At 40.9% G+C, this 24,624-nt stretch overlaps 1 protein-coding gene across 5 annotated transcripts; it reads left to right on the forward strand.

Annotated features, from left to right (window-relative positions):
- The first annotated feature begins 220 nt into the window (after nt 1-220).
- PEX2 (peroxisomal biogenesis factor 2) lies at nt 221-20,142 on the forward strand. Of its 5 annotated transcripts, none has more exons than XM_045005155.1 (3): nt 221-353; nt 4,126-4,248; nt 18,341-20,142. In XM_045005155.1, the coding sequence occupies exon 3, from the start codon at nt 18,358-18,360 to the stop codon at nt 19,273-19,275; it is 918 nt and encodes a 305-aa protein (XP_044861090.1). In that variant the 5' UTR covers nt 221-353; nt 4,126-4,248; nt 18,341-18,357; the 3' UTR covers nt 19,276-20,142. The 5 variants fall into 5 exon arrangements, with proteins under 5 accessions (XP_044861090.1, XP_044861091.1, XP_044861089.1 ...); XM_045005156.1 differs by having other exon boundaries at nt 4,126-4,170; XM_045005154.1 differs by lacking the exon at nt 4,126-4,248.
- Nucleotides 20,143-24,624: the final 4,482 nt, after the last annotated feature.

Below are 24,624 nucleotides of genomic sequence, written 5' to 3' on the forward strand. Positions count from 1 at the left end.
CGCGAGCCTGGCTACCCCAGCTCGATGGCATTTCCCATGTAGTTGGGGGCACTCTAGGCGGCGGGGTCTCTCTCTGTGGTAACTGTTGGGCTCGGTGACAGCCGTTCTAGGCAGTGGGCGCGGGCTCCATGATCCGGGTTGCAACTCGCTGTTAATAGCGGAGCCAGGCCTGGGCGCGAGACGGGCCGCCGTGCCCCAGCCCCGGCAGCTCACCGGGTGCTTTGCCTCCCGCGAGCAGGCGGCGAGAGGGACGCTCAGGTTCTCCTCGCCTCACAGCCGGGGGGCGAGTGGGCCGGCCGAGCCCGCCCCTCAGCGCCAGGCGGCTCTGGGCAGCAGCCGGGACGGCAGCAGAGGTCAGTCTGGGGCACACCGGGGGCAGCTGTTCGGGGGAGAATAAGGATGCGGTGGGGGAGGGGGAAGCTGTTTATTCTAGTCAATTTTAGGTTCTTATTTCTCAGATCTAGGGAGGAAACCCCCCTTCCCCTAAGAGTTCACCATTAATGGCCCCAGAACTGCCCCTGCCTGGGGGACTAGGAGCGCTCAGGCCCTGCCCCTGGCGTAGTCAAAGACTTGGGCCTGGATCACTTTTTATAGGCTTCCAGCTACGCCAGCTGGTGTCTAGCTGGCAGCAAGGGTCACAGTACAGTGGTGATAGAAAAGCTTACTCGGGCTCTTCTGTGCGGCCTTTGATCTCTTGCCCATTTCTCTTTGATGAAGGCCTATGGAGAGACTACAGGGCCCACCCAGCCTGGAATGTGCCATGTCCAAAGTGGCAGCTATAGGAACCCTGTAAGCCAGGTCCTGTAGTCTTTGACCACTAGACCTTTAGGATTAAGATGGGGTGTTACATGCTGGGGTTGACGTCTTTGCTATGCTCATTACACGTTGGGGCTGTTCTCTGCTAAGGATGGCTGCCCTCTGGTTTCACTTGATAGCACTTGGGCTCCCAATGACCAGTTGAGTGGGGTATGAGTGTTACATAGTGAATACAGTTTTATCCCTTAATCTGCTAGTGGTAAACTTATGTTTGAAGACAGCTGAATTCTATTTTTAATTTATAGGCCAGGGTTAAAAAAATTAGGACTGTACATTCCCTTTAGTCCATAGCAATCACCCTCCTATTTCTCTTTCCATCCACTTCTGCCCCCAGTATCAGTTGTAAACTTGCACAAAGGTTGAGGTGCACAGCTTGTGCAGGGAAAAGGGCCTGGTTGTAGTAAACTAAACTTTTAGTTATTAACTCACAAGTCAACATCTCACAGTAGGTAAATGTTCACATTTAGAACCACCATTATTTCTACCCTTTATAGAGTCAATTTCTACATTTTCTTTTTCCTTTCCCTATCCTATTTTCTCTATTTATATCCCTCTTCTATTTTCCTTCCTGTACAGTAGCTCCCAATTTCCATTCATGCGTGGTCTTCATCATCACCAGCTCATCTGATTAAGTGATCCTCAATAAAATTGTTAAATATTTGTCAGCATTTGTCTCTGGAATTAATATTCCAATTAGATTAACTGGCGTGAAGGAATTCATACCTGAAAATCTATTGTTTCAGGCTGTCCACAGATTCATGGAATTTCACATCAGTTACTCACTTTGCAGTTAGAGGGTTAACTTTATAAACATGATGTCTAGAATATTTTTTAAAATTATGTTTCAGTAGATTCTGAATAGCTCATGCAAGTCGCATAGATACATGAGGAGCACTAGATCCAATATGCAGAGCAGGTGTTTGACAACTATGACTTAACTCCACCACCACCAGCACTCCTTGTGGAAATAGGCAATAATATTGATAGTAGAATATCTACTACAGTTATTAATATGCACCTTAAAAGCATCATCTTGGAACAAAAAAATTAAATTCCTCTTCTTTCTTCTGAAAGAGTAAGAACATGAGAATAGCCATATTGGGTCAGACCAATTGTCCATCTTGCCCAGTATGCTGTCTTCCGACAGTGGTTGGTGCTGATGTTTCAGAGGGAATGAACAGAACAGGGATACTTATTGAAGGATCATCCCCTTTCATCCAGCTACTAGCAGTCAGAGGTTGAGGGACACCCAGAGAATGGGGTTGTACCTCTGACCATCTGAGTGAATAGCCATTGATGGACCTACCATCTGTGAACTTTTCTAATTATTTTTTGAGCCTTGTTATAGTTTTGGCCTTCACAACATTCCCTAGCAACGAGTTTCACAGGTTGATTGTATATTGTGTGAAGTAGTACTTCCTTTTGTTTGTTTTAAACCTGCTGCCTATTAGTTTGATTGGGTGACCTCCTGGTTCTTGCGTTATGTGAAGAGGTAAATAACACTTCCATATTCACTTTTTCTACACCATTCATGATTTTATAGACCTCTGTCATATCCCCACTGAGGCTTTGGCTACACTTGTACTTCAAAGCACTGCCGCGGCAGCGCTTTGAAGCACTAAGTGTAGTCAAAGCGCCAGCGCTGGGAGAGAGCTCTCCCAGCGCTGTCCGTACTCCACCTCCCTGTGGGGAATAATTTATAGTGCTGGGAGCCGCGCTCCCAGCGCTGGGGCTTTGACCACACTGGCGCTTTGCAGCGCCGCAATTTGCAGCGCTGGAGAGGGTGTGTTTTCACACCCTGCTGCAGCGCTGCAAATTTGCAAGTGTAGCCAAGGCCTTAGTTGTCTCTAGTCCAAGCTGAACCAATCCCATCTTTTAATCTCTTCTCCTACTGAAGCTGTTCCATACCCCTAATTGTTTTTGTTGTTATTCTCTTTACTTTTTCCAGCTCTAATTTATTTTTTGAGATGGGGTGGCCAGAACTGCATGTGGTATTCAAGATGTGGGTGAACTGTGGATTTATATAGGGGCATTATGATATTTTCTGTCTTGTCTATCCCTTTTGTAATTATTAGCTTTTTTTTGACCACTACTGCATGTTGAGTGGATGTTTTCAGAGAACTATCCACAGTAACTCCAAGATCACTTTCTTGAGCTACAACAGCTAATTTAGACACCATCATTTTGTATATGTGGTTGGGATTATGTTTTTCAATAAGCCTTTATCAACATTGAATTTCATCTGCCATTTTGTTGCCCAGTAACCCAATTTTGTGAGATCCTTTTGTTGCTCTTCACAATCAGCTTTAGACTTAGCTTTGAGTAATTTTGTATCGTCTGCAATCTTTGCCCCGTCACTGTTTATCCTTTTTTCCACATCATTTATGAATATGTGAGCAGCACTGGCCCCGGAACAGATCCTTTGGGGGCCCTGCTGCTTACTCTCTGCTGTGAAAACTGACCATTTATTCCTATCCTGTTTTTCCTATCTTTTAACCACTTACTGATCCATGAGAGGACCTTTCCACTTATATCCCATGATTGCCAACGTTGCTTAAGAGCCTTTGGTGAAGGACCTTGTCAAAGGCTTCTTGAAAGTCCAAGCACGCTATTTTTATTGGATCATCCTTGTTCACATGCTTATTGACTCCCTCAAAGAATTCTAATGGATTATGCCTCACCAATCTCCCTTTACAAAAGCAGCGTTAAGTCTTCCCCAATATGTTACTCTTTTCTATAGTTTGAATCAATTTTCCTGTTATTCAAGTTAAGTTTTCTGCTCTGTAATTGGCAGGATTGCCTCTGCAGCCTTTTAAAAAAATTGGTGTCACATCAGCTATCCTCCAATTATCTAGTACAGAAGCTGATTTTAAGCAATAAGTTATGTACCACAGTTAATTGTTCTTCAGTTTCATATTTGAGCTCCTGATTTTACAGTTAAATTCATCACTTTGTTCCAAAATCTCCTCTATTGACACCTCAATCTGGGACAGTTCCTCAGATTTATTACCTAAAAAGAATGGCTCAAATTTGGGAATCTCCCTCACATCCTCAGCCACGAAGACCAAAGCAAAGAATTCATTTAGTTTCTCCACAATAGTCTTGTTTTCAGACAACTTAAATGTAGTGACATTCTTTCATGTACATCAGTTTGAACCAACCTATTTGAAGCGTATTGTCCAGTGCACAATATTCTGTCTTAATCCAAGTGGAATTTATAAGAAAATGAGTTAAGGCTAGGTGCACAGGAATGTTCTTCCTCTACTAAGCCCATGGCACCTCGCTTAAAGTATTTTCTTAGCTATACAGGCAGTCCTCGGACTTACGACACAGTTGGTTCCTGAACATTGCCTCGTAAATTGAAGTGTCGTAACTCGGAACCGCAATACACTCCATTGTGGGAGCGAGCATCGTAAAGTCGAACCAATTGTCGTAAGTCAAATCAGGGGGTAAATTCAGAAATGTTGTAAGTGCCATTCTTAAGTCGAATGTCAAAGTCAAGGACTGCCTATATAAACAATTGTGTGTATTTTGCGAACATCTAATTTATGTCCTCCATTGTGCCTACCAATTTAGGCAATATTCTTCTAAAGTGATGTTTCTGCCATTCTGTGTGCCCCACAAAAGAAACAGTAAAAACTAGCAATTGAATATTACTAAAATGAAACTATATATATGTAAAATTATGTAGTGCCAGATGCATTGGTAAGATACTTGGAAGGAAGGCCTTAATGATTAAGAGGAAAATTTGTGAGGCCCCTAGAATAGTTTCTGATCCTGCAGACCGCTGAGACTCCTTTACCCACACAATCCTGTTGCCTCAAGCTAGTGCAGAAAATGGCAACAAAAATGTTAACAGCATCGGCTAGAAACCATTCTGCTTATGTCACTCAATGCACACTGGCTCTTGCTAACTGTATTTGTGTGTACAATTTAGATATCTGCTGAAGCAGCCATTATATTGCTTATCTAGCTTATGATTCTAATAGATTTATTGTTTGTGTGAATATTAAACAGCTATAAGCTAAATGGAACATATTAATGGAGAACTATTTGACTAATCAAAGAGGAGAGGAATACTAATAGAAGTTTAAAAGGTGTGTTGGTTCTATATTGGGGCTGTCAAGCAATTACAAAAAATTAACCACGAGTAGTCACACAGTTAAACAATAAAATACCATTTATTTAAATTTTTTGATGTTTTCTACTCTTTGAAATATTGATGTCAATTGCAACACAATACAAAGTATGCTGTGCTCACTTTACATTCATTTTTATTACAAATATTTACATTATAAAAATAGTATTTTTCAATTCACCTACTACAAGAACTGTAGTGCAATCTCCATCATGAAAGTTGAACTTACAAATGTAGAATTATGTACACAATAACTGCATTCAAAAATAAAACAATGTAAAACTTTAGAGCCTACATGGCCACTCAGTCCTATTTTTTGTTCAGTCAATTGCTGAGACAAACAAGTTGGTTTACATTTGCAGGAGATAATGCAGCCCACTTCTTGTTTACAATGTCACCTGAAAGTGAGAACAGGCGTTTGCATGGCACGGTTATAGCCGGTGTTGCAAGATATTTGTGTCAGATGCACTAAAGGTTCATATGTCCCTTCATGCTTCAACCGCCATTCCAGAGGACATGCGTCCATGCTGATGATGAGTTCTACTTGATAATGATCCAAAGCAATGCAGCCTGCCGCATCTGAATCAGATGCCACCAGCAGAAGGGTGATTTTCTTTTTTGGTGGTTCAGGTTCTGTAGCTTCCGCATCGGAGTATTGCTTTTTTTTTTTTTTTTTTTTTAAAGACTTCTGAAAGCATGTTCTACCCCTTGTCTCTCTCAGAACTCGGAAGGCATTTCAGATTCTTAAACCTTGGGCTGAGTACTGTAGCTCAGTGGTGAGCTGGAGCCAGTTCGCACAAACCGGTTGTTTAAAATTAGAAGCTGATTTAGAACCAGTTGTTAAAGGGGTGGGCAAACTCCAGCCTGTGGGACCGTCCTGTCCGGCCTGCCTGAGCTCTCGGCTGGGGAGGCTCCCCGGGCCCCACCCCCACCTTTCTCCCTTTTGCAGAGCCCTGCGCCAGCGCTCTGGACCGCTCCTGAGCAGCTCTGTAGCTCCTGCTGCTTTGAGCGGCATGGTAAGGGGATGGGGCTGCGAGCTCCAGGGGGTCATGCGGCATCCATACACGCTGCTCTGAGCAGCATGGTAAGAGGGCTGGGCCAGGGCTGGGAGGAGGGGTTGGATAAGGGGCAGGGAGCTGTTGGAGGGGGTGGAGGTTCTGGGGGGGGGCAGTCAGGGGATGAGAAAATGGGAGGGGGCGGGGGGGAGTTGGGTAGGCGTGGGAGTTCCAGGGATCTGTTGGGGTGGTGGTGGATGGGGTTGGGGCAGTCAAGGGACAGGGAGTGGGGCGAGTTGGGTAGGGGGTGGGGCTCTGGAGGGCAGTTAGGGTGGGGGGTCTTGGGCTTGTACTCAATGGGTGGCACTTAGTAACGGGTTCCCTACTGGGTCATCGGCAGCACTTCAGCGGCAGGTCATTCACTCGCTCCGAGTCTTCGGTGGCACTGAACGACCTGCCACCGAAGAGCTGGTAGGGAACCGGTTATTAACATTGACAGCTTATCACTGCTGTAGCTGTCTTTGGAAATCTCAGATTGGTTCTTTCTTTGCGTTTTGTGAAATCTGCAGGGAAAAGGTGTTAAAATGAACATGTGCTGGGTCATCATCCAAGACTTCTGTAACATGAAATATATGCAGGTAAAACAGAGGAGACATACAATTATCCCACAAGGAGTTCAGTCAAATTATTTAATGCTTCTTTTTTTTTTAAATGAGTGTCATCCACATGGAACCATGTCCTCTGGAATGGTGTCCGAAGCATGAAGGAGCATACGAATGTTTAGTATACCTGGCATGTAAATACTTTGCAATGCTGGCTACAAAAGTGCCATGCAAATGCCTGTTCTCAGTTTCAGGTCATTGTAAATAAGAAGCGGGCAGCATATCTCCTGTAAATATAAACAAGCTTGTTTTTCTTAGCGATCGGCTGAACAAGTAGGACTGAGTGGACTTATACGCTCTAAAGTTTTACATTGTTTATTTTTGAGTGCAGTTATGTAACAAATCTACATTTGTAAGTTGCACTTTTACAATAGTGCATTACAGTACTTTTGAGGTGGAGAGATACTATACTGTTTATAATTTTTACAGTGCAAATGTTATACAAAATGTGCACTGTACACTTTGTATTGTGTTCTAATTGAAATCATGTATTAGAAAAGGTAGAAAACATCCAAAAATATTTAATAAATTTCAATTGGGATTCTGTTGTATAACAGTGAAATTAGAACTGCGATTAACTCAAAATTATGCTTAAGTACCTGGATGAATCAGGACTTAGACTAGCTGCCTTTATTCTTTTCAGGGGATACAAACATGTACATTAATGATGGTAAAAGGGCATCAGACAGCTGAACGACTCAGTTCAGTTAATAAAGATCACTTTGAGAAGTTTTATACTCTGTGATATGGGAAAGTATGTCCAGATTGCTCAAAATAAAGATATAGAGGCTATGTTTCACTTCACAAGTACTGGACCTTGGGATGCATTTTAAAACTATGCAAGGATTAATGGGGTTTCTGGTAGATGTGATGTCACAGTCTGGTTCACAGTGGTGGATCATTGAGCATTAGAAATGGGTCTGCTCTACATGATTTTGGTGTTCCAAAACTTTAAAAAAACAAACAAACCCATCATATCATCATCATTCATTCCTTGAGTTATTTTTCAGGTGACACTTTTTTAGATTTAATAATATGCATTCTTCTAGTTTATAAGTATGATTAACCTACAGAAACAAAGGCCTTAAAATTTAGGGTTAAATACAAATATTTTCACTTACAGATAGTTCTAAATTAGAACTGACTGTTTAATAGACTCTCTAAATTCTGTATGGTCACACCTTAAAAGAAGGAAAAAAAAACTCTTCTCGTGCATTTATAAACCATTTGACAAGAGAAGAAGCAGAATTTATTATAAACAAAAGCTAAGTGTTAAGGTCAACAACCAGTTTTATAATGCAGCTAAACAACAAGATGTTTAAAGAGGAAGCTTTCACCTTGAATCAGAATGTTCTTATGACTGTTCATGTTCTTTGGAAATAATCTTTTCGGATGTAACTTTCTTTCATAAAGGAGTCAGTGACTCACATGCTGAGAACTGGGTCAATATTTATTGCAATTCAAGATTCCATATGAACCAAATGTGGACCTATGGCTAAATTAAATTAAACAACTTTTTATACACCATTCTGCCTCCTCCAGAGGCTTCATAGTATAGGATGGGAGAAGAACTTTCCTGCATTCTGATGTTGATACTCCCATTTTTAATCCCTGGACCTCCGCCTGTATGGTAACACTAACTATGGTGATGGCAAGTCAAGAACTGGCCTTTTAAAGACAGGGGAAGGTCAAGTGTGCCTATAGAAGATTAAAATAGGGGTTCAGAAAATTACTAAATGCTACTGTTTTTTTGCCACTGGCAGCTTGAAAGAGAATGTGGGGCCGGGGGGGAGAAAAAGTTCAAGAAGTTTATGTACTGTACTCCATCAATGCCAAGAAACATAAGAGAACATGAACAAAGTAAATACCTTTTTAAAATGAGTTTACCAAGGAAAATATATGGGACTTGGACCTCATTTTCACCCATGCTGTATTGCAACAACATATACTCAAAATGGAGGGGGGGGGGGAAATAGAGCTTACCTTTATTAAATTCTACCTTTTCTGCCTCTTAAAAGAAAAAAAATTGATAATTAAGCTTCCACTTCAAATTAATTAACATTAAACAAAAGATCACCAGTAGATAGTTTTGGGTCAAAATAAGTATATTATATGACTATTCAATCAGAGACCATTTCAGGATCTCTTGGCAATGACTACAACAGCTTAAACTTTTTAAGTGCATAATTGTGTGTGCATTGAGTGAGATGAGCAAATTCAGTATGTCAACAGGTGGCCAGTTAAATTTGACTAGTGATTCCAGGCACACATACAGTTTTGATATCCTATCCTAATAAATGATATGTTCAATAACAAAAACGAAATGGACAGACATCATTACTTATGTTAAAAGAGAGTACTGTGCTTTTAAAAGCAATGTGCTTCATTGACTAGACCAGAAGAGTTCACTTCAGTGAACATATTTTGGATTTATAGCAGAATCTGGCTCACTGCCTGCACAAATGCTGTGGGCCTAGGAGAAGCAGGGACACGCCGGCCACCTCGGGGAAGCTGTGTGGAGCTTGGTAGTGAGTCTGCCAGCCCTGTCAACCCTCCCCACCAGCACCAGCAGCAGTCCTGGGCCATGCGCTGCCGCCTGTCTCCCACCCCCCAACCCCAGCATCAGTGGTGCCCCCAGACTTCCCCCTTTCTCTTCCTCCCCCTCCCCCGTGGCCCAAGTTTTAGTTCAGGATATATAGTTCAAGTCATGGACAGGTCACAGACCCTGAATATTTTGTTTACTGCCAGTGACCTGTCCATGATTTACTAAAAATACCCAGGACTAAAACATAGCCTTACTCATGAATAAGAGTATTTTAATAAACACATGTTTTCCACTATATTTTTCTCCTATTATTACACAGAAAAATGTAAAGGAATTTCACTCTGCAGGATTTCTAAACTCTGCTAGTTTTTCAATAAATTGATAACAGTAACTTGGAACTATTTGGCTAAATGGCCCTGAAACCCTGTCTCTCTCACACACCTTAGGAGATCCAGAAGCAATCCTTTAGAACAGGGGTTGGCAACCTTTCAGAAGCAGTGTGCCGAGTCTTCATTTATTCACTCTAATTTAAGGTTTTGCGTGCCAGTAATACATTAACGTTTTTAGAAGGTCTCGTTCTATAAGTCTATATTATATAACGAAACTATTGTATGTAAAGTAAACGAGGTTTTCAAAATGTTTAAGAAGCGTCATTTAAAATTAAATTAAAATGCTGATCTTATGCCGCCAGCCTGCTCAGCTCGCTGCTAGCCTGGGGTTCTGTTCACCTAGGCCAGTAGCGGGCTGAGCAGGGCCTGCGGCCGGGACCCCAGACCTGGGTGGGGAGGTTGATGGGGTCGGCAGAGGGCTGGGGTGGGGGGGTCAAGGGTCAGGGCAGAAGGCTGGGGGTGTGGGGGGGGTTCAAAGGTCAGGGCAAAGGGCTCGGTGGGTGTGGGGGTGCAGGGCAGAGGGCTGGGTGTGTGGGGGTGGGGGGGTTCAGGCCAGAGGGCTGCAGGGTGTGGGGGGTGCAGGGCAGAAGGCTGGGTGTGTTGGGGTGGGGGGGTTCAGGCCAGAGGGCTGCAGGGTGTGGGGGGTGCAGGGCAGAAGGCTGGGGATGTGTGGGGGTTCAAGGGTCAGGGCAGAGGGCTGGGGGGTATGGGGGCTGCAGGGCAGAATGCTGAGTGTGTGTGGGGGTCAGGGCAGAGGGCTGGGGGGTATGGGGTGCAGGGCAGAATGCTGTGGGAGGGGTCAGGGCAGAGGGCTGGGGTGCTCGGCTCGTAGCAGCAGTCCCAGCCCCTTGCCCTGAGCCGCTCAGGGCAGGGGGCTGGAAGGGATATGCCCTGTTCCACCCCCTTCCCCAAAGCCCCGTACCCCTACCTCTCTGTCTCCTCTAGGGAACTGCCTGCACGCTGCCGTTCTTCCCCCCCCTCCCCCTCGCTAGGGCCATCAGCTGATTGGCGCAGGGACGGAGAGGGGGCGGGGCAGGAAAGCACCACGCTGGGGGAAGAAGTGGGGGAGAGGGAAGCTTGGCTGCCGCAGAACCAAGCTTCTGCCTCCTGCCCCTGCAGGGGAGAGCAGTGAGCGGGGGGGGCTGAGTGGGGCTGGGGGCCAGGACTGCGGCAGGCGGCTGCGTGCCACTCAAAATCGGCTCGCGTGCCATGTTTGGCACACGTGCCGCAGGTTGCCGACCTCTGCTTTAGAAATTTGCAGGGAGGCTCTTTCCTGTAAACATTAGGGGAGGCAAAGTTCCTAAAGTACACCAGAACTGGATTCCCTCCAGCAAACATTTGTAAAGTGTCCATCAGCTGATGGAGTCTCAGTTCACTTTTTAGTACACAGATAAGTTAGCTTTACACTTGTAGAGGATATGCTGCCTCAGCTGCATACTTCACAAGCTCTTTTCGGGGGAGGGAAGCAGCATTCCAAGTGTATTGTGTATGTTTTAAAGGTCTGTCACTTGGTCAATTCAAACATATTTGATTGGAATACTCTATGGTATTTTGCCATAATAAGGACTATTTACACACCAAACTTCAGCTTTCCACCCATTTTGGATGTGGTCACAAGATTTAAAATATATATATAATTCTCAAACAACTATATTAATTTTGCTCATACTGCTCCATTTGAAGATTATAGGACCAGTCACAATCTTTAAGTTAAGCATGTATTTAAGTTCTATGCTGAATTGGGTCACTTTCACATAGAGATGAAGCCAAGAACATTTCAATCTGAAAAACGAAAGGCCTAAATGACTGAAAATGGTGGGAGAGGGGTTTGGAATGAAAACCATTATACGACATTAACTATAAGGGTCAGAAAATATCTCACTGTATTAAGGTTAAATGGCATGCAAGGAGATTTACAGATAAATGAAACTGATGTGTCCCTACCCGGAGGAAATTGCAATCTAATTTAGATATAATATGGTAAGGGATGACCAAAAAAAGAACAGAGGAAGGACAGGGGGGAAAGACGACTTTATAACAGTCATAATCATATTTTCTTTCACTATACTCATCTTGTTAGCTCTGTTTTTTAAAATAAATGAAAATGTGGGATTGTATCCCCAAATATTGGGTGAGATGGAGCCATTCATTGATGTTACACAGAACACAAATATAGATTTATTTATTTTTAGGAGTTTTTAATAACTCTTACAACTCAGACTTTACAAAGTATAAACCAATAAGTGTTATATTACAGTGACTATGCAATGTAATCTAGAAGCCATTCAGTATGAGTGGCTTGACTTTCAAAAGTGCAAAGTGATGACAAATTCCCTTGGTGTCACTGGGAACTAAGTGTTCAACACTTCTGAAAATCAGGATACTAACAAACTTGGTTACTACTTGGTTCATCAAGAGAAAGTCGCCCAAGATATTGATGATCGCCTTCTATTTTTAAAAAATGGACATAGAAATTTAAATTTTTTTCAGATATTGACAGAGAGGACTGATGAACTGCTTCTAGCACCTCCAACTGCCCTTCATTACTGCAATGTCAATCTTGCCTACTATGAATCTTTTCTGATTGTGGAACTTGAAACACTAATGTTCTGACTCTGATGGGTGGAGTTATTTTATGGAATATAACCCGGCCAACTTGTCTCTGACGTTCCCTGTGGTCTCTAGATATTTAAGGTGCCTCAGAATAGTGGCTAATTTCTCGTGTCCCATTTTACAACATCTAGGCTTAATGAGTTTCAGTTGGGAATGGCACTCGTGTCTTGAATTTGTTGGTCTGGCACTAAATAGGAATTAGTAAGGCCAGAGTCTCAATCTTTTGATCAGTTTTCTGTTCACTCTTGAGAACTGGGGAAGAAACAACAGAAAAAACAATAATATGATTATAACCAAAGATGGGAATGAACAAATGGTTGAGTAATCTGAGTTCTAAACTTGGTTCTAGCATTGACTTGCAGTTTGATCAATTATTTAGCCTCTCTAAACCAGTTTCTCCATTTGTAAAATGCAGATAATACTTCTGTGCCTCACAAGAATTTGAGGAGAAATAATTAGATATTTTCAATGTTTCAATATCCCTTATCAAAAACGAGGAGTCCTTGTGGCACCTTAGAGACTAACAAATGAAACCAATATCCCTTATGTAAGTGTGAAGTATTATGGTTAGAGAACTCAAGTCCATATTCTTTTGGATGATAAAAAGTACTTAATTGACATGTAAAAAATTTAGGTTATGGAAAATTCATTTTTAAGGTTATATGAGCTAATGATAGATGACAAATTAATTTTACAGTGGCTAAGAAATAACGCAGTCAGGGCCGCAACGTTACTTTAAGCTGGGGGTACTTCTGCCCTCACTAGATGAGATTGGAGGGTGTATATACAAATGTTAAGGTGTAAGATTTTTTTTATTAGTCTTTCAGGGATTGAGTTTATAAGGCTCTATTCAGGGGAAGACTTGATGACTAAGGCCATATCTGCACTACAAAGTTTTGTCGGCATAGCTATGTCAGTCAGGCATGTGAAAAAACCACACACACCCCAGCCAACATAACTGTGCCTGTAAAACTGTCACTGTAGACACAGCTATGCCAGCAGAAGAGTGTGTCTGTCAGAATAGCTAATATCATTCAAAGAGGTGCTATTACTGTGCCAACAGAAAAACTCCTGTCGGCATAAAGGGTCTACACTAGGGTCTTAGCTATAATTTCAAAGTATTTGTAGTGTAAACAAGAGTTTGAATACTGATGGTTTGGAATATGATTTATCTCTCTCATTTAAAAGTGATGACTTGAAAACTGAGGTCCACATTTTCCTCTCTCATGGAAAAATCTAAAAGAGGGGGCTTAGGTAGAATAAATCTCCATGAGGATCCCCTTGCAGATACTCCACTGTTGCTCTGTTGGAGGGAAAGGGGAGAGTGGACTGGGCCAACTGCAAACCTGGAGGATCTTATACTATTGGTGCGGAAGCCCAGTATCTCAGCACTAGCTCTGGCCCCCCATGGCGTCATTGCCTTCATAGTACGGCTCCATTGAATCCGCACTAACACGGCACTTTCCTGTGACATCTGCTGGGGACTGCAGAAAAGAGCCCGAGTTGCTGATTATCTATTCCAGGTGAGCTCTACAGGGCTGGGTGAGAGATGATGTGAAATTTTCCCCAGCATGCCCAGTGCCTACCACATTCCTGTGTATGGAGCCCAATCTCAGGGTGGGTAGTGTTGAAGAGGAGTCCAAGTCCCCCTTCCATGCAAGGGGGATGATTCACTTTTGGTTTTATTGGGTACTATCTGGGGCTGATGGTTCTAGTTGATAGCCCATGGTGTGGACTGCATTCCTTTACGATTTAATGATTAAGATATTAAAATGTAAATGTTTGGACACTGGCTGCTTTTTATATTTTCTTATCTTGGACTCCTGTATATTAATGAAGGCTTGCGTTAATCAGTATAGAGTAGTGAAAGTTTTATGAACTTGTTTCCAATGCCAGTATTTGTGATTTTTTTCTGGAATAGATCTCCTCCTAAATTCCATCAGAATGCCATTGTTTTGTCTCTTATATGTTTTTTTATATACGAAAACTAACTCAGTTTGCTGCAGGAGAGAGATCATTTTAAAGTGCTCAATCCTGAACCCATTTATGTCAACAGGAATGATCCTACTAATTTAAATATGCAGGATAACATTCCAAATGAGGTTTTTAATTACAACAGTTGTGAACAGAATACATTTTTAAATTAATGTTTTCATTTGAACATTTTTAAACACTTAAATATTTTAAAATCTTGAAGCTTATGCATAGAAATAATATATAAATACAATATTTCTGTTGATTATGCTAGAAAAGTGGGAGTAAGATGGCAGTGACATTGGAACAGTGGAAATTAATTTATTACAATGGAATAGCCAGGCGGTGTAGGGGAAAATGACACCCTTGGATTCTTGGATTTGTGCGTTTGTGCTGACAAAGGTTATAGTGCTGTAAATTTAAACGTAGAATTTTTGTAGGCAGAATGCATTGACAAATATGCCTAATGGTAATACATCTAGTACTGAGTGTCTCAGAACAGGTCAATAATAATGCTTATATTGATAGCAGCAATGTAGGAGATGTTACTTGGTATTATAGCTAAAATCCATGTTATCCCCTTAATCATAATTACATTAATATTGACAGGCCCTTGACAATACTCACATTACTATTGATAGATTTCTGTCAATAATATGTTACTAAATAAAATATATTCATTCATAATTTGTACAATATTCAATAACAGCATTAAAATCTAATTGGAGAAATTCCTATTTTCTTTGTGATATACGATTTGTTTTATTTTGGAATGCACTGTACAAGATAGATTTTTGGGTTTTGTTTTTTTTAAACTAAATGCAAAGCATGGGCTTATTTAAGGAAAGAAAAGACTTTATTATTGGAAAACTGATTTTTCAGGGTTTTTTCTGTGAAATAAAAGCAATTGGCTGTGGTGATAAAATGTCAGCAGGAGATCTTAATATTTAGTTTTAAATCATTTTGTCTTAACATATTTATGTAACAACTTAATCACACTGATTTTAGTAGAATGCACTATACTGTTTATCTGTTCTTGATTTTTGCCTTGAGCGTTCCCTTCACGTACTCCTAGCCTGGTGATATACTTAAATGAAACACTGGTGTTTGTCTTTATTTATTATTGGGCATACAATTCTGGTCCCTTCACTAGTTTAAAATGATCTAAAGCAAAATGATGAAAAGAGAACAACAAGCAGTAGGGACTAGGAGAAATGGAAGTTAATTAGGCGGCATGGCGGAAAACAAGATTCTTGGTGAGATCTGTATAAAACAGAAGAATATGAAATGAAGAATTGCAATGAAAAAATACAAGCTGAATGATGATGATACTTGGAGGCTGTGTATTTATTTATTTATCGGTACAGACACCAAGCTGCATATTTGTTCCAATGGTAGGGCCAGTATCTGTGACAACAATACAAAGTGCAAGTCTAACGAAGCATTGAAATAACTGTTGTTGGGGCAGGGAAAGTAATCAAAGGAGACCTTTTATGTTAGTACTGTTTAAAAATAAAAGTGGATAAAAAACAGAGTAAAATAAGAAACCACCATTGCTGCAAAACAGGAAATATGTGGAGTGGAAGCTTATTATTTCAACAAAAGTTAGCCACAAGACCATTGTGATTCTCATACATATTTATCATTCAGATGGGAATAGGCATTTCAAATTCTACCCTTTGATGTTCACATATGGATAACATTGAAATCAATGGGAGCAACTTCAGAATCTTGCCTTTTATATACATTCTAACTGTCCAAACAACCCTAGTTAAGTGCAGGCTTCTTCAACACGGTCGTAGTGATGGAGGGTAATGAGTGCGATGTATGGCCCCAATCCAACAAATTACTTAAGTGTATGCATAACTTTAAGCATGTGAATAGTCCTATTAAAGTCAAAGTTATGCATGTGCTTAAGTGGTTTGCTGGATAAGAGCCCATGCTAATAGATGTGGTCTGTTGTGGCTTACATTATCTAGAAGTACTTATATATAAATTAATTTCCAGGACTTAGAATTCTTAGCTACTGCCATAGAGTCTGACTACACTTCATGGCAGTGCAAGCAGCAGGAATGGCTAGTCTCCTCGAGTATGTACCCATCATCTCAGACAAGTACATACTCAGGCTGACTAGCCCCTCCTGTTGCTCATGCCACCACAACTACTCTATTTTTAGTGTGCTAGTTTGATCAGAGCTAATACAAAGTGTCTCCTTGAACTAGGAATTGCACTGCAAGTTTGAGGATTGGATATACCCATGGGCAACAAGAAAAGCTTAGCATGCCAACATCTTGAATTTTTTCTGATCTCCTTAACTTTATTATTTCTCTCAAGCACACATGGAAAAACTAATCACATCTACTGCAAGATTTAGCTCAACAATGTGTTCCTTGCGATAGTACTATGGGTATGTCTACACTACCCACCGGATTGGTGGGCAGCAATCAATCCAGCAGGGGTCGATTTTATCCCGTCTAGTCTAGACACGATAACTCGATCTCCGAGCACTCTCCTGTCAACTCCTGTACTCCACCGCTGCGAAATGCGGAGTCGATGGGGGAGCTGCAGCAGTCAACTCACTGTGGTGAAGACACCATGGTAAGTCAATCTAAGTATGTCGACTTCAGCTACGTTATTCATGTAGCTGAAGTTGCATAATTTAGATCAATTTCTCCCCTCCCCCATGCAGACCAGGTCTAAGTCTCCTTGTAGGTACACAAAGGAATACTGCTCTATAGTTTTTATAATTTGGGCTTTGAATTGCAGATGTAGATCACTTGTAAAGCTTTTGGAACTGTTACAGTTTTGCCAGTATGTTTCCTCCCTACTTGTGCGCCCATTCCTCCTTCTCTTCTCTCCTCCTCCCCCCCTCCCCCCCCCCCCCCCCAGGTGTGTGTGTGTTCAAGGAGAATTCATTCACCTCTTTTAAAGAAAACCTCTGTTATGGCAACTTTCTCTCTAACAAATAAGGACTGGATGCAGCTCCCTCTGGAGTTTGGTAAATTCCATTTCAGACTTTTGTTCTCTGGAGGGACTCATTCTGTTCCTATCCAACTTTTCTAAATCAACTAAACATGCTACCTCCACTGTGCAATTAAGTCCTATTGGTCTGTTTTGTGAGGAACTCAGTTTAAAACCTCAAATCTGTGGTAGCAACCTGTGCACTTATTAGATTACTAGGCCTCCTAGCAACTCTTTTTATTTGTTGTATCTCAGTGAAAGGACCACTACATAAGGTACCCCACAGCAGAATCCTGCATTTCTGAAACATGTTATGCCATGACTTTTATGCAAGATTACTTTGATGCCCTTATACTGTATACTACTGTTTTCCCATTGCACAGAATTGTTAATATGATTACATATGCACCAAGTTATTTTTCTAGGATAACATTATTTTTCATTCTAATACTCGGGCAGGAAAAGAGTACATATTAGTTGATGTTACCAGCATACATTAATCATGTTGCCAGAAAAATTGTTATACAACCAGTAGTAAAACCATGCACCTGTCAAGAGAGATTAGAAAATAGATGCAGGCATCACTGATATATTGTAAGATAATTTGTGTGTGTGCTGAATATTTATTTGATCTTTTTACCATTTTTTTAAACATCACTGTCTTTGTTTTAAAGGCTTTATTATCCCCAACTTGTTAACATTCCATATTTCTTCTATGCTTAGTTCTCAGATCTCCTAATATCGTCTATAGTATATAGTTTATCAGCAACTTATGATGTGTTGATATGGCAAAGTTTGTCTTCACTACTTTCCCCTCAAGAGTTTACTTACTATACCTATTTGCCACATTAAGTTCCATAAACCAGTGTACTGTTTTACAATTACTGTTGATAATCTTCCTCTTCATTTTAGTATTTGATCACTCTTCTAGCATCAGGCAATGCATTGTCTTATAGTGAAGTACTAAATGTGTGATTAGTATCATGAATAGCTCAAAGAGGATACAGCTGTGTTACTGTGTGGAATAATAGTGCAGTTTAAGTAATTTTAAGATGGAAAGTGATGTTATTAATGACACTTCTTGAATGGTGCTGGTTGCAGTGTGTAATATTGCATTAATATTTCCTAAAGAGATGGCTTTGTTGCTTGTTCAATTTTGTTATTCACAATTTTATATGAACTGTATTAAAGTATAAACAATGCAAAATGTTAAATTATACTATAAGCTTATCTGTATTTATTCCTAGAAAGCTGTGATGAAGACATGACTTCCAGTGGCAGTAATGCAGAGAGCGTGAACCCTGTGCTCAGAATAAGTCAGCTGGATGCTCTTGAACTAAACAAAGCCTTGGAGCAGCTAGTTTGGTCCCAGTTTTCCAGCTGTTTTCATGGATTTAAACCAGGGCTGTTGGCTCACATTGAACCAGAAGTAAAAGCATTTTTATGGCTTTTCTTGTGGAGATTCACCATCTATTCTAAGAATGCAACTGTGGGACAGACTATTCTGAATATTCAGTACAAGAATGACTTATCTCAAACACAGAAATATCAGCCATTGAGCAAACATCAGAAGTTATGGTATCTTATCTGCACTGTTGGTGGAAGGTGGTTGGAAGAAAGATGCTATGATTTGTTCAGCAGTCGCCAACTAGACTCATTCTTCAGAGCCAAGCATTTCATTAATTTTGTAGCTGGACTTCTAAAACTTTGTGGACTACTGAACTTTCTGATTTTCCTTCAGAAAGGAAAATTTGCAACATTTACCGAACGTATTTTAGGAATTAGATCTGTCTTTTGTAGGCCTCAGAATGTTCGTCAAATAGGGTTTGAATACATGAACAGGGAACTTCTTTGGCATGGCTTTGCTGAATTTCTCATCTATCTTCTACCACTCATTAACATGCAAAAGCTCAAACTCAAAATTTCATCTTGGTCTTTGCCTATTGCAGTTTTTTCCAACAGTGAAAACACTTTAGCAGCACATTGCAAGGAATGTTCTGTATGTGGGGAGTGGCCAACTATGCCTCATACCATAGGCTGCTCACATGTTTTCTGCTACTATTGTATTAAAAGCAACTGCTTATTTGACATGTATTTTACCTGTCCTAAGTGTGGTACAGAGGTACACAGTATTCAGCCATTGAAATACAAGATTGAAATGACAGAAGTTCACACCCTCTAGAGTTTTTTGCAGTGCACTTGAAGCACATACTTTAGAGTAAACTGTATAATATTCAGAACCACTATTAAATTGATCATATTGTCATCTTTGTTTACAGCAGATTGATCTTTCTGTCTTATGTCTGTGGATATAATAAAGTCTGTATTGACATTAGTTTCCATATACTAATATAAAATTGTAATTTAACCATTATTCCAATTATAATCAAAGATTCATGGGACTATATTGTTGGTAGCTATCCACATATTTCATCAACTGCCTTATAGAATCACCATAAAAGACATTCCTTGTAAACTACTTTTGAGGTAAGTAACTCATTAGCATCTATAATAAAGTAGTGAGACCACCTAAAGAAAATGGAGAGCTGCACCCTAGGATATATCAGCAAAAAAAAAAAAAAAATCATGTTCTCTTAGTACTGGGGAATAGGCTTAAAAGTACCTTTTAAACAGTTTTTGCCACTTTGCACCATTAAGTCAGTTTAAATTCATTGCAGTGAATCTCTTCCCTAATTGTCCCAACCAAATGCATCTACCGTTCCAGGCTACTAAGTGGATACCACCCTAATCTATTATAAGTCATAGGGTACTTTTATTGCCTTTATAAACATTTATTATAGGCATTCATATACCACAGTGATAAACGTGGGTCTCTTTGGTTATTTCCATTGTTGTTGTACCACAATTTCACTGGATATCAATTATCAGTACAGCTCTGCAATAGCAGAGCACCAAACTCTGAAGCTGTCATAAATAACAGATGTTTTAGTGTGTGTGTCTGGGGGGCGGTTCCTTAGCAATACTAGATTTTATTTTTATTTTATTTGTTTTACTATGTAATTAGGTGAAATCTTGGCTGCAGAGGAGTCAAAACAACCATTGAGAAGCCAATTCTTCCCCCCTCCCCTCCAAACTGTTTAGAAGACATTTGACACTGGGTTAATATTTTTAAGGGAGGAAATTTTGGAGCTAAAACTTCAGTAGTTGGCAGCTTCCCTCTAACACTTAAATTTCATGTTATATTTTCAAAATAGGATCTTAACTGCTGCTGTATTTTGTGACAACAGAAAATTCCTAAAATGTATGTCTTTCCTAAAGATATGGGGGAAAAAATTCAGCTAATTTGTGTTCTATCCAAAAGATAACTGCCTTTGTTATGTTTATTCATTTATTGTATGGATAAAATATTACTAATTATACTGTCATCTAAAAGGTGTATATAATAAAAACAAAGTCTGCTGATACTTTCTATTACAATAGTCTGAATCCCTTATTTTTAGCATTACTTTTTTCAGTCTTTTTTTAAACTAAATCTTTGGTTAGAGTTCTGTTGTTCAACTACAGTTAGAACAGTGATGTTGCCAGAGTAACTAGTGCAGCTGTGGAATGAACCAATGCCTATAACTGGTGTAAGTTCTATGTACCCTGTACCAGAACTCTGAGTTTTGTTAGAAGTTATCAGCCTTTATTACTATATACCGTTTAGCTAGTTTCTACTCCTTATTGCATGTCTGAATGCACTTCTTCATTGTATCAATGAGTCTGAAAATGAAGATGTGCTTTCAGACTCAAGGTGAAGAGTCATCTTGAGCTCAAGTGGCTAGCCCAAGCCTCTGTCAGTATGGTAAGGTTCATATGGATATTTTTAGCACACTAGCTTGAGCCCTGTTAGCACAAATCTGTCTACCAAGGCTGGGACACACACTCAGCTGTGGTGTATACATACTCCACCTGTCACAGCTTTGGTCAAGATCACCCTGCTAGAGGCTCACCCGGCCCCTGTGTTTGAATCCCAACACCAAACCCATGTGCTCTAAGCTTTAGGCTCCAGCATGGTCTTTTGTCTTTGGGTGCCAGGCTCACTGTGGGCATAGACTCTGTCTGATAGTCTTTGTCAGAAGTGGAATTCCATGATCCAACGATGCTAGACCCCACAATCAGTGCTGGATGCCTGCCCTACACCCCCCACCCCCCCAAGACTTCTCAGTATCTGAGCACACCCTTTCCCAGATCACCACTCTTGTTTATAGTTTACACCTTCAGGGACATGTGATAGTTGGAAGCAAACAGACACAGATTTCGTAGCAGGATTTCTAAAATAATCACTCTTTACTTTAGACAACACAAGGTAGACAAAGCCATGCAAAATAAGAAACACCAATATGCAATTCTGTTTCAGGGGTTTTGGGGTTTTTTTTATACCACTCAAGCATTTGGGATTTGGTCAGAGTTCTCTGGGGAGTCTGGGATCCTTCCTTGTCCTTTCTTTATCTCCTACATAGCCTTACCTTCTGGTCTCTTCTCTAAAAGGGCCAGTGAGAGACCATTTCTTTTATAAATTTCTAGTTGACACAGTGATGTGACTTTCCTGGTCAGCCTCAAACCCTTGTCAGGTGAACAGAGTTCCCCCACCAGTTGGTCTGTTACTTGGTCACCACTGGCCTTGAAAAATTAGTTTGCCCTGGCCAGTAACCAGCTCTTTGTCCCCAGGTGCTTCCATTTGAATGGACAATCATCAAGGTTTAATTACCCTGTGTTGTTAGCCTGCTGCTAGGTGCAAGAATTTCTCCTGACCCTTTCAGCGTGTTCCAGGTCAATATGGAGGCTACAGAGCAAAGGTGACGGCACAGAACAGTAATAATCAAAATGGTGCTCAGAAAACAAAATGGACTTTGTAGTTTGATAGATGCATGTAATGAGTTCATAATATTAAACAGCATTCATAAGTTGTACATACATAAGTTGTCCCCCAAACCATCACATACACTATTTTTAAATAGACTATTAACAGAGATAAGTGCTTACTACTGTGGACTTTCATATTGCTGAGATAAGCCTGTTGTGGAGTAGATATACCCCTTCAAGGGTTGTCCAGTCACATACTGTCAATTAGGAGCTTACACTCCAATTGCTAGTCTCTCTGACAGCCTCATCCATAAAACGGGAGAGTGCAATCTAGCAGTCAGAGTCCTTTGGGCTACCCTGGCTCTTCAGGCTGAGCATGCCCAGCAGAGATGAAGGGGTGGCTTCCTCAGCCTGCCATGCACAGTTAACCCCTACGGTGCCAGTGCAGATAGATACACCCCATCACAAAACCAAAAGGATGTTTTCCTTTAAAGGAACACTGTCAAGCCAGTAATCTGAAAGTGTGACTTAACATTTTTCTCAAGTGTTCAAGTAGTGCTAACTTCTGCTGACCTTCCCCTTAGTTTGCTGGGTTCTTGTAAAATCCAATATTCAGGTTGCTAAAGATTCTCTCTAGCAATTACTATCTAAAGTACAGAGAAAGAAAGATTCCACAATTACAGAACACAGTATACATGGTGCTTTCTTCCTACCTATACTTCTTAGGGAGACTGAGATTCTGTAACACTCATGCCTCTTCTTCACCTTCCCAACCACTTGTGCATCACTCTTTTCTCACAACAGAACTGGAGTCAGTTTACCTTGCTCCTTGAAATAACTTCATCTCCCGTTCCCTGCTAACCTGGGAAAAAAAGAATTTTGATTCCTTGCAGAACTGCAATGCTAACTGTTAAACCATCATACGAGCCCTAATCATATTCAATTTTTAAGCCACATATTTTGACAGTATTATGACATTCATATAACTATTTATAAATACCTTTTTAAGAAACTCTGACATACTAGCAATATATGTCAAATGAGTAGAGATGCCAGGCCAAAGAGGGAAGAGCTGTAAAGAACACAGTACTTGAAGATTTCAACCTGGGCAGCAATTAGCATTGTTTGGTATAAGTAGATTGTTGCAGGGCTTCTTTTTAAAAAAGAATGCAAAATGTATTAGTTATTAGAAATAAGTTATAATTGTTAGGGTGTGATGCATGATGAAATTTAGGCACCTAAACTCTAGAGTTAGGCATCTAAGTCCCTTTGCATGGCAACACTGTTGTCCATGAAACCCTGTAGGCACCTAAACTCACTCAGCACCTAAAATTCTGCTGTCTAGGCAGCTGGGTTTTAGACTCTGGACAAGCACACTGCTCCCCAGTCTAGGTGTCCTGATGCCTATCTCCTGCTTCAATCCGTAGAACAACTCTTGAACCAGGGAAAGAGAGCCATTCGGTCACCTAAATTGCATGCAAGACCTGATCCAGTAGGTGACCACTGAGCATGTTTACCAGATTGGGTTCCATCCCAAATCCAGCTGGAAGAGGAGGCAGTGGTTAGCGCATTTATCTGTTATGTAGGAGACTCTGTTTCAAATTCCCTTTTCTTCCAGGGGAGGAGAAAAAGATTTAAACAGGAATCTCCCATCTTCTGTCTTTCAAGTGAGGACCCACTGAACTATGGTTTATTCTGATGTGAGGATCCCTCAGTCTCTCCTGTTGAAGCTGTTCCATTGTGGATAAATACTGAAAGAGTGATTGGAGCAGGAGGGGGCAAATCCAGGGTCTCCTATCTCCCCCTACCTACCTCCTACTGTTCCACTGGGAATAAATATTTAAACAGTCATTAGACCAGAGAGAGAAAGAAAGAGACCTGTGGGATAGTGGGTAGGACACAGCAGAACAGCTTCAACAGGAGAGATTAAGGGCTTCTCCCCCCCATTCAAAATGTCCCATAGCTCAGCAGTTAGAGCACTGTCCTGAGAAGTAGGTGACCCCATTTCAAATCCTTGCCCCGCCTGTGGCAAGAGTTGAACCTGGGTCTCCCACATTCCAAGCAAATTCTATAACCATGGGGCTAAAAGTTATAAGGGCAACAGTGGCAGCAACAGCTCTGCCTCTGGCTGTTTTGGGGCATAAGTAATTCCTGCAAGAAGTGGTTTAGATGCGTAAGCCGTCTCAGTCCAGGCACCAGGTTCCCATTTGTGGATCACAAGGAGAAGTAAGTGCTTCCCTGCAGCCTGGGTTTAGGAGCCTATCTTCATGATAGGGGCAAGACTAAGTTCACACCCCTCTCATTGGTGTATCCCAGAGTTTAGCTTAGATGGCTTTGTTCCTAGTTTGTTGGATTTGTGGATCAGATTCTAAGGTACTTATCTCTCCCCATTCATTATATAAGTAGCCTTGGTGCCTAAATCGGCATTGTGGATCACAAATTTCCCAGGATTTTCTAGGCACTTAAAAGTTAGACATTTCAATGCTATCACAGCACCTAAGTCCCCCTTTGTGGATCTCACCCTTAGTGTTTTTCCTATTTACTGCCTATAAATTCTCCAGGAAATATTTGGTGGGGTCCTGTGGGCAAAGGCAATTTGTAATTCCAAAAGATGCAATCTTTTATTGAAGCATTCCAGCTGAGTGCTGTTCTACTACAAAAAAAATTAAAATTGGTATTAACCATAACTCCAAAATTATACTGTGAAAAAAATATTTCACCTAAC

The sequence above is a fragment of the Mauremys mutica genome, chromosome 2 (assembly GCF_020497125.1).
Source record: "Mauremys mutica isolate MM-2020 ecotype Southern chromosome 2, ASM2049712v1, whole genome shotgun sequence".
Lineage (NCBI taxonomy): Eukaryota > Metazoa > Chordata > Testudines > Geoemydidae > Mauremys > Mauremys mutica.

Bases quoted from the DNA above. Each gene is read 5' to 3' on its own strand.
- PEX2 (XM_045005155.1), top strand. From the start codon at position 18,358: ATGACTTCCAGTGGCAGTAATGCAGAGAGCGTGAACCCTGTGCTCAGA.